The sequence below is a fragment of the Poeciliopsis prolifica genome, unplaced genomic scaffold (assembly GCF_027474105.1).
Source record: "Poeciliopsis prolifica strain line A6 unplaced genomic scaffold, Auburn_PproV2 SCAFFOLD002, whole genome shotgun sequence".
NCBI classification, from domain to species: Eukaryota; Metazoa; Chordata; class Actinopteri; order Cyprinodontiformes; family Poeciliidae; genus Poeciliopsis; species Poeciliopsis prolifica.
The window spans coordinates 5,861,773-5,872,291 of NW_026562377.1; the positions used below are offsets into that span (position 1 = coordinate 5,861,773).

The 10,519-nt window shown below is 35.5% G+C and overlaps 1 protein-coding gene across 2 annotated transcripts; it reads left to right on the forward strand.

The window, feature by feature from the left end:
* Positions 1-999: 999 nt before the first annotated feature.
* Positions 1,000-9,700, forward strand: mob3a (MOB kinase activator 3A). Of its 2 annotated transcripts, none has more exons than XM_055057870.1 (4): positions 1,000-1,212; positions 2,953-3,492; positions 6,588-6,790; positions 9,270-9,700. In XM_055057870.1, the coding sequence occupies exons 2-4, from the start codon at positions 3,075-3,077 to the stop codon at positions 9,297-9,299; spliced, it is 651 nt and encodes a 216-aa protein (XP_054913845.1). In that variant the 5' UTR covers positions 1,000-1,212; positions 2,953-3,074; the 3' UTR covers positions 9,300-9,700. The 2 variants fall into 2 exon arrangements, with proteins under 2 accessions (XP_054913845.1, XP_054913852.1); XM_055057877.1 differs by having other exon boundaries at positions 3,039-3,492.
* Positions 9,701-10,519: the final 819 nt, after the last annotated feature.

Consider the following 10,519-nt stretch of genomic DNA (forward strand, 5'->3'; position numbering starts at 1 on the left):
ACAAAGATTAGTTATAAAGGACTTCAGGACTTCATTTCTACTTTCTTACTTTTTAGTCTTGGACTAGTTACCTTTGCAAACCGACCTCAACTACGGATGAATGGGTAAAAATACCATCAAGTCATTTAGGGTGTTTTTTATTGCATTTGATCATCTGATCCCTACATGTAAAAACACATGTTTTGTGAGTATTCTAATAGATTTATGAGCAACAAAAAGTTATCCAGAGTTGTTTATTTATTTGTGGTTTAAACATGATATACTGTGGTTTACTTAATCTGCGTTATGAAATAAATTAGGTTAGTCTGACAGGCTGTGTAACACATTGTGTCAGAGGAAGTGCCTCTGTCTTGCCAGGCAACGCTGAACGAGACCGGAAGTTTAAAGATGGCTTTCCAAAATAAGATTTTGTCGTATGTACCACGGATTTGTATCTAAAATATGTGTTACTTTACATAAATAATAAGCGATTCAAATAAGTCTTCGTAGTTTTTTTTTAAAGAGAAAATATAAATCAATCTGCATGAGCTTTATCAATTCTCATCTTGAAGTGAGAATTTGACAACATGATTTAGTCACAGTAAAACATGATTATAATAGTTTACTTTGAAAAAATATATTAATTAATTAAAGAAGAAGAATATAACTTTAGTCCTCGCTACATTTCTATTTTCTGTTTTAAATAAACAACAAGCCAGCTATTAGAGCAGATTGGTTGGTTGCAACATTTTTAAAGACGTGTAGATCCCTAATCTCTTATCTAATCTGTAATCTGTGTACAAATGCCTGACTGCTGAGAATGTGTCAAACATTTTATATCCATCTCTAATTCCATAATAACATATTTCCCAAAGTTTTATTCATGAATGTCTATCCTGGGTACGATTCATTATGTAATATTCAAGCAACAATATTTTATCAATTTGTTTTAATCCAGTGAAAAAATTCAAATCGATTATTTTGAAGGTCTCAAGCGGAAGTCGCTGGTGTTACCGCTAACTTTGCGGTGGTATACTTTTCGCATCGCAGGGAGGAGTCAGCCGTTAGTTTCTTCATTAAAGTGGCATATTTATTGATTTATCGCCGTCTTTACAGCATGTTTAGCTGCCTGAATCCATAATGTAGGTCGCGCATATCACTGACGAACAGCTATTGACGAGTTATCGCGTAATCTTTGGGTAGAAGACCGAAGGAAACAGGAAGGCGGAACAAGTAAGTTCGGGAAAGTGCCTTTCAACTGTGCGGTTTCGTCACCGTCTGATCAGACCGTCTCAGATAACTGATGTTGTTTCTGGTTGATTTTATTGATAACTGTCACTGCGGGTATATAAGCTTTCTTGTGTATGATTTATTTATTTCTTTATTTATCCCGTTGTTGTGTTTTTGAGCAACAAGTCGGAGCGCGCGCGCTGCGGAGCGTCAAGAACAAACTTCGGCAGCAGTCGTCATGTGCCCCGCTGCTTTAATCTCCGGGGCTTTCATCCTGGAAAATGAGCTAAAAACGACACAAATCCGCATTGTTATGAGGGGGGTGGCGCTCATTCTTCAGACAGGGGCCTAAATAACAGCACTCATGTGAAGTTAAAGGCGGGTTCCGTCGTTGTTGTGCATCGTAAGCTTTCAGGCTCTGAAGTAGGAAATGACTCACGCAGACTCCATGTTTCATCTTCAATGTGGAAGTTTCACCTCAATTATTGGCTTAATTTAATTTGTTTTGAATGCATTTTAAATTAGTGGCATTTTTTGTGGCAGGTAAAGTTAAAGTTCAATTCACATTCTGAGGGAAGGAGGGGATTCCTTCATTTTGTGCCCCACCTGTATTGATTAGGGACACAAAACTTGACATAAATATAATTTATAATTGTATATTTTCAAACATTATAACAAATATTTATAATAATTCTGAATTTTAAACCCCTTTAGGGGCCATTTTAGTAGTTTATGTCTATTTTCGCTTCTTTAAAACACAAAAAGTGGATTTTTCCTTCCCTTACATGCACACTTTAATTTCTCAATGGGTGTTATGCAAACCGTGAAGTCTCAAAAAATAACAGCAACCCTGATTCTGATCTATTTTTGGGATTTCTTTTTCAGTGCAAAGAGATAAATGATTTGCTCCATCAATATCCAAGGACGCGTTCCTTTACAGATTGTCATTTTTACAGCATGGAAATATTTCTGAAATCCAAAATAAACTCTGGTCATTGAGGCACGTCTCCTGGCATCTGATGAAATAGGAACAGTAGTTCTGGGGTTATTTAGCAAAATCTGGGGAAAAAAAACTGACCCAAACTCATGCTTAATTAAAATATGTATTTAGACGTGATAAAAATGTCCCCAAAAAAATCCTTTAGTGAAAAATTGTCAGAATATTTCAGTTAATTGATAAACTAAAAGATAAAATTTATGATTTTTGAGTTTCAAAAACTGCGACAGAATATAATTCAATCCCAAATCAATGAGAACAGAAGTTTGATCCGACTCAGTTTTCAAGCAGCTTTTTATTTGTTTCTGTGCCAAACAGAACGGGTTTGGACTGTGGACCTTAGAGAGCCTGCAGCTTTATACAGTCGCCTCAGAAACGGTTAACTTTAAAATGAAGCCAATATTCAGATTTGTGAAATTTGAAACCTGAACTTTAGGGGTTTTTCTGTTAATGAGCCAGTTTGGGGAATCTAAAACACCCAGTGCTGTTCGGCAGTGATAATTCACTGATCTGCTGTGATTGACGTTTGTCACAAAAATAACTAGCATTTTCTCTTAATAATTAAATAGATGAATGCAGCCCATCAAAGAACCTTAAGTCTTTTTTTCAATTTTGTAGTTTTTTTGGGAGTAAAATAATTGGCAGCAAACCTCAAAGAATGGCAAAAATTGGCCTAGCACCACATTTGTAACCTTACATTTTGATACTTTCATATCTAATCTGAATCTTGTTTCTTCTGCATGCAGCTTAAGAAGCAGCAGCCAAAGCGTTTGAAACACTGAGGTCTGCATAGGTTGTCTGCGCAACCTTTTGACTGCGTCCTCCTCCACAGTAAATAATTCACCAGAGGGATCCGTCGTAGGCGACCATGTCTATGGCTTTGAAGCAAGTCTTCAACAAAGACAGAACGTTCCGGCCCAAGCGCAAGTTCGAGCCCGGCACGCAGCGCTTCGAGCTGCACAAGAAGGCACAGGCGTCTCTAAACGCGGGCCTGGACCTGAAGCAGGCCGTGCAGCTGCCGCACGGCGAGGACCTCAACGACTGGGTGGCCGTCCACGTGGTCGACTTCTTCAACCGCATCAACCTCATCTACGGCACCATCAGCGACTCCTGCACCGACCAGACCTGCCCCGTCATGTCCGGCGGGCCCAAATACGAATACCGCTGGCAGGACGAGCACAAGTACAAGAGGCCGACCGCGCTGTCCGCGCCCAAGTACATGAGTCTGCTCATGGACTGGATCGAGGTACAGATCAACAACGAGAACATCTTCCCCACCAACGTTGGTGAGTCTTTGTTTTTTTTGGAGTTTCACCAATTTATTTTATTCACTACTTATTTATATTCGCAGACCACCAAATTAGTGCTAAATAACCGGATAAGAGAGCAAATAATCTCAACAGAAAATTAATCTTCATGTATGGAAGATCCTCCACCTTGAGGTTCCAGAGGCACCACCAGCTTCAAGTAACTGTTTGCTCCTTTGTAAGAGCATTTTAAAACCTGCTCTCTTAATCAGATGAATTTGTCTAACAGAAACCTTCCTTGTTGTGCTTTTGTCTGTATAAACCCATCTTTGTTCTGAATCAGCCACAAATCTCTTCACAGTACGATGATAACGTTTCAGTTTTTGTTAAATATCTAATGTTTTCATACCTTGTCATACAGCACTACACTATCTGATGATGTTCGTCAGCAGAGAGATTCTTTCTCTTTCCTGCATTGCTTGAAGCCTGTGGCCTGATTAATAATGTGGAACATCCTTCTTAAGTAGATTTCCTTTAATTGAGCTGCAGACAAACTAATCAAGCCAGCTCTCTGAAATTAATTATAGTGATTCAAAGAGCCCTGACACACAATATCACCTTTAAATTTAACAGCACAACAAAAATTTTATTTTTATGACACTTAAATCCAATTTGCATAATAATTTGAAACATGGTGTTTAGTGAAGATTAATTTTGCCTAAAAATGCAGATTTGATTTTAAATATATGGATAAAAAATGCATGCATATTTTAGTTTTATTATTCTCAATAATAAATATTAGCATTTAATTTGTACTTCATTACTATATGCAAATATTTACACTTTAAAATATGAGTTAAGATTCAAACAGTGTGCCCTAACCCTATAAAATAATTTGTGCCTTTCCAAAAAAAATATTTCTGAATCTGTGAACAATGAACTGGTTTAATTTAGGTATTCATAGATAAGTTGCATAAATCCAGATGAATCAAATTTGTTTTGGTATTCTGCAGTAAAATCTTCATCTTAACCATTTCATAAAACTCGTATTCAACAGAAAATTAAACATAAAGATCATTCAGCAGCGTAAATCAACCCACTGTGTCCTTATCCTCTCATCAGCAGCGCCTGCTCTTCACATGTGGCGTTTGAGTTTCTGTGGTTCCCATCAGTCCGAACGCTTCGTTTATTGTCACTAAACTTGAAGTTGTTGAAGAAGACCACTTCCTCCTCTGCAGCCCTACAGTCAACATTTGTCACCAGTTTCTTTTGATGCTCTTTCCACCATGAAACTTCCTGAGACGCAGCCAAACAAGCTCAAGTAGGGAGGCAAATGGGTTTTGTAGCGTCAATAGAAATGTTTTTACAGACGGTGTCTTTGATTGCAGCCTAGATAAGAGGTAAATTATTTTTGCCGCAGTTGCTTCTAATAGCAAAAATATAATTTAGAAAGCTTGAAACACTAAAGCAAATAACGCAACGGGAAAATTAAACACAATGTCAAAGACAGACAATAATGAAAAGGAACAATTGCTTCAGATAATATGACAAATTATGCTTGAGCAGATGGTTGAGTCGAGATAATTTGCAGATTGTTTGTAGAGACAACATGAGAGTTATTAATAGACATTCAGCAACGAAAGAGCTGCAGTGGGTTAGTGTGAGGTTATGGTTTAATGTTGTTTAAACAGAAAACTCTGCATGTTGATTACTGGTGCCTAGTTTTACTCTCCCTCAGTTACTGTGCAGAGAACTTGACCAATAATTACAATATACAGCCGTTAATTAAAGAGCAAAAAAGAGAAATAAGCTTTAACACTACCTGGATCACACAAACACATTTTTTTTAATTTTAAATTATTAAAACTTACCAATGTGGTGAATTTTGTACCCATTCAAAGCACAGTTACCAGAGAATATTCAAACATTTTTTTCAAATTATAATCTCAGAGGAAAATTCTCTAATTCAGAACTTGTAAGATCAGAACCACAAAAATTAAGTTTTTGCATTTGATTGTGGAATTAAAGCCCAAACATTAAACACTTCAAGCTACTTTATAATGACATGGTCTAAACTAAACATGAGAAATTCACAATATATTGTGTTATTATAGCATTATTAGCATCAGAATTACTGTTGTGAATACTAGGATCCACTTTTTTCACCCCCGATACCAATACAGATATCCAAGGTTTAGTATCGGGCGATACACAAAAATAGCTGAACGGATTAAAATGTTTATAATATATACATAAATACACTCATAAATCTGAACCTTTAGCGCACTTAAATACACCAAAAGCTTCACATCTTGGTCAAACGTGTAAAAATAACTTTAATTTATTCAATTAGGAGCCAAGCAGCAAATGTAAAATAAATTATTAAGAAATCGACAATAACAATAGGGTGACTAATTGGTTAAACATAGAAATAAACAACAAGTCTGGAAAGTAAACAAACGGTTCATAAAATTAATTATAAAAATTACAAAGTTTTTCCTCAAAAAAGGTCTGAAGACTTTTGTCATCCAGTTTTTGGTAGAAAGACAAAAAAAGTTAAAGCATGCAAATGGAAATTACTGAGCTTAATCCAATTCATTAATTAATTAGATTTTTTGCTTATTGCAACAGGCCTATTTATAATACAATAATACAATGAAATAATCATCTTTAACCCAACCTCTGGAGCAAAAAGCAACTTTTAAGAAGAACTTGTAAAATAAAAAGACAATGAAATAGTTTCACAATCCAGAATATGAAGCGTTTATGTTGCATTTATCAGATTACCTTCTGCGTTTCACATCGCAGACATTGAGGATTCGGTAAATCCGTGGCAGTGGCGTTCTCGCCTGGATGCTATTATCTCTGGATGTATGCATGGCCTCTGCTCCGGCTCAGCAGCTGACTTTACAACAGAAACATCCAGGCAGTGGATTAAAAAAATGGGTCACACCGCGCCCAGCGCACTATGAATAGAAACCAGTGCTGATGTGAACTACTTCCTGCTAATTTCGTCAAAGCAAACTGCAGTCAGACGACCAGAAAATGTAATTTTTTATTAAATTGTTTGTTGTGAATGGATTTTATGTTTGGGGCAGACAGTGAGGGAGTCTCTCCATCTGCTGCTCCCACAGGTACTCCCTTCCCTAAGAGCTTCATGCAGGTGGCTAAGAAGATTTTGTCTCGTCTGTTCCGGGTGTTTGTCCACGTCTACATCCACCACTTCGACCGGGTCTCCCAGATGGGGGCCGAGGCGCACGTCAACACCTGCTACAAGCACTTCTATTACTTCGTCACTGAGTTCAACCTGACGGACCACAAAGAACTGGAACCCCTGGTGAGTCAAACACACCTGGACCTGAGCAAACTAAACCCCAGAGAGGTTTAAGTGGGGGGCAAATCAGAAAGCAAACAACCTGATAAGTAATAATTACAGATCCTTGTTTTCATTTGTTCAATTGATTAAATTATATTAAAATTTATAAATGAAGACAAGAATATTTTCTAAAGAAACTTTCATTTTAACATTAACTTAAAAATCTGTATGTTTCTGGTAAAAAAGTAAAAGTCTTTTGTGGAAGGAATTTAGAAAAAACAAATTAAAATCAAACTTTTAGCGCCCCTAGCGGTGAAACGGTGTGAAAGCACCACCATTTCACAACATGCCTGAACATTTGATTTTTTTACCGCATCTTGGTAATTATATTATATTACTGATATATTAATAATAATATACTAATATAATATTATAAAATAATAATACAGTATTAATTTTCATGTATTCTACTCCTTTTTAAACAAAACAGTGTAGAGAACTAGAATAACCTTCGATCATGTTTGCATTTCAATTATTATTCATGTAATTTATCTGTTTATTTATTTTGGCTTCCAGCTGGTACAAACCTCTGAAGTTTCAAATAAAATTTTAATATTATATAATTCAGATTTTTTGGGGGGGAGAAAACTTTCATATTCTGGTCGACATAATCATGGGGGAAATATTATCAACATCAAAAGTCTTTGTTAAAGAAGCTGGCTAAGAGCTGTTTTTGAAAAGTTGAGTGGAAGGAAAAGTTTTTAGACATATGTTTGTAAGTACCTAGGAAAACCACAGTCAAAGTGTCCTGAACTGTGGATAAAGAGGACTGGAATGTTGTCAGGTGTGTTCAAATCAGGCTTTTAATTTGGAAATCAAGGTTGTAGAAAAAGTGGAAAGGCACACTGTGGCTTGAGGTTTGCTGAACTTTCAGAATTATGATTTTGGGCGAAATCATCTGCTGGTTTAACACATCCAAAGTCAGTGAAGTCGGTTCCTTCTGAAGATGAGTTTCATGGAGATAAAAGTACCGATACAAAGATTAATGACCATGAGAGAACTGGAGTGGCAGGAGGGCCAACCAGGTACTGCTCAAATAATTGATGGTAGGCTTAATTGGATAAACCAAGTTCATTAAGTTTGTTTATGATATGCTGATTTATTGAGATTCACCTGTTGTGTCATAGTGAGTGATAAGAAAAAAAAGGACTCCCTGCTGTTCAGCATGAGTGAGAAAATTTTAATCATGCAAAATGCTCTGTGCCGCCAAACGCAAAAACATGGAAATTTCCACCCATGAACGTAAACACAGCAGCTCTGCAGACTGGCTTGCTTTCAGATAAGTTATGAAAACAAATGTCGGGGCATTTTATTTGGGTTTAAACTAAAGTTTTCTCTAAGACAGTGCAGTCTTACTGGACATGAACACGAGTTTATGGGTTTAAAGCAACATGTTTTGAAAAGTAGATCTCCCTGATCAGAAGCCTGAACTGTAAACTCAGAGCTTTAACCTTGAACCTGTTTTCTGTTTTTGATCCATCTGCATCTTGTCATGTGATCAAGCTCTGGAAAAACTCTGCTGCTTGAAAATCAGGACTTTATTTCACCACCCTGGAAGATTAACAATGAAAAATGATCAGGAAATAAATGCCGATTTATTTTGTCAGTTATGTACTATCTATTTGAATCACACATGCATGTTTCCTGCAGCGAATAGTTGAGAAAAATGTTAATCTTAGCATCACAGTCACCATGATGACCTCAAACAATCCATAGGTGGGCAAAAAAGCACCTTAAAAGTAATAATTACAGAAACTCTTTAGAATATTTTCACAAATTCTTAATATTTGCATGCAACATTAACTGGGTTTAGCTGTTGAACTTGCAGAATAAAAAATAAAATCTTGTTTTTTAACTAGAATTGAAAGAACATGTTTAGAGCAGCAATTAAGCCAAAACTGCTCCTGTTGCTCCCCATTTATTAATCAACAGATCAGAAGCTTCTTTTAGCGAACACTTGATCATTTGCAGCAAAGCAGTGCTATAATTTTAGCCAATAAAATGTTTATTTTCTAAGCAAAATAATAAACTTTTTATTTCTAAAAAGGAATTACATTATTTGTCTAGTTGTGATTTTATGTATTTCTACTATTGTATGAAGTAAGTTTCAGTAGTTGGATGAAAAATCTGCAGAATGAGACTTTTAAAAACATATATTAATAAAAAAATAATCATTAGTTGTACTCTGAAAAAAATGTAGCAATACTCTGGAATGCACACGTTTAAATTTATGCCTTGAAAATTAAAGGATTTTTTATTCTAGTAGAGCTTTATTATTTATTTATTATTAGTTTATTTTTACTGGTGCAGCTCAATAAATCAGAAAATCATTGAAAAGTTAATTTATTTCAGAGTCAGCCATTAATACTGATTATATTTAGTGGGTTTTTTTTTCAATTAGTCAATTTTCTAATAATTGACTCGCTGTTAATGTCCACAGAAAGAGATGACTGCTCGAATGTGCCACTGAAGGACCTGAGGACACGTCCGTCCATCCGTCCGTCCGTCTCCATGACTGAATCAGAGAGAGAAATGGGAGCAAAGAAATCCAGAGTCTATTTTTATATTTAAGTACTGTAATCTATTTTAGCAACATTCTTTAAGTTTTCAGCAAGAACATTCTCGTGAGGCAAACTATTCCTTTAAAAAAATATAAAACAAAAGATGAAAAAAAAACTCTTGCAGGCATGTAACAGAGCACAGTATTAAGAGGTGAATGTTTGTGTTCATGTTTTTCTATTTTATTTCAATCATTCCATGCTATCTCCTTCCTCTGGGTCTAAAATGATCTGAAATTAGATTTTTATTTCTGACTGTAAGTCTTTAAAATCACTATGTTGTTACATTAAAGTGATTTCTGATCTGTTTTAAGTGGAATTGGTCTGTTTGTGTTCACATCAACACTGACTAAAACTGAAGAACAAAAGCTGAAACTGGGAAAACATTTTCTTTAACTGACAAAAATAAAAAAAAACAGTAATTTGCAGGTGAGACAGTAAGAACTTGGTGATATAGGTATAGATAATCACAATACCTTTGACTGCTTGAATTCTGCATCTAAAAAGTGTAAAACAACACAAACTAGTAGTATTACTAATAAAAACTAAATATTTAATTAAAGCTGCATTAACTTTTATAAAGAATGTTTTTTATGTATTGGTTTTTTAAAACTGTCTCCATGTCATGACAGTATAATGTGAGATAAAATGTGAAAACATTCATCCCCTCCACTTCTGTCATTAATCGCCATTTGAAGAAATGTGACATTCCAGAGCTAAAACAACCAATCAGCCAGGAGGAGGGTCTTACCATTGTCAATCAAGCTCACGTACGCGCTGCTGAATGTGCTAATGGCAGAGAAACAATTTGTCATGACAGAAAAACTTTATCTATGTGGCCATGCTAACTAGCATTAGCATTAATAACATTTAAGCTATGTCTTGGAGAGCTAGGGGTAAGATGAAGAGATTTTGATTGACAGCGCTAAGACCCGCCTCCTGGCTCTGATTGGTTGTTTTTAGTTGGAGCTGGGAGAAGGCTAAGAGCAGAATAATTCACATTTTAATTTTTGGTAGATTATCTGTCTTCTACTATACTGTCATGATATAGTGACAGTTTAATGTATATATATATATATATATATATATATATATATATATATATATATATATATATATATATAAAATGTTT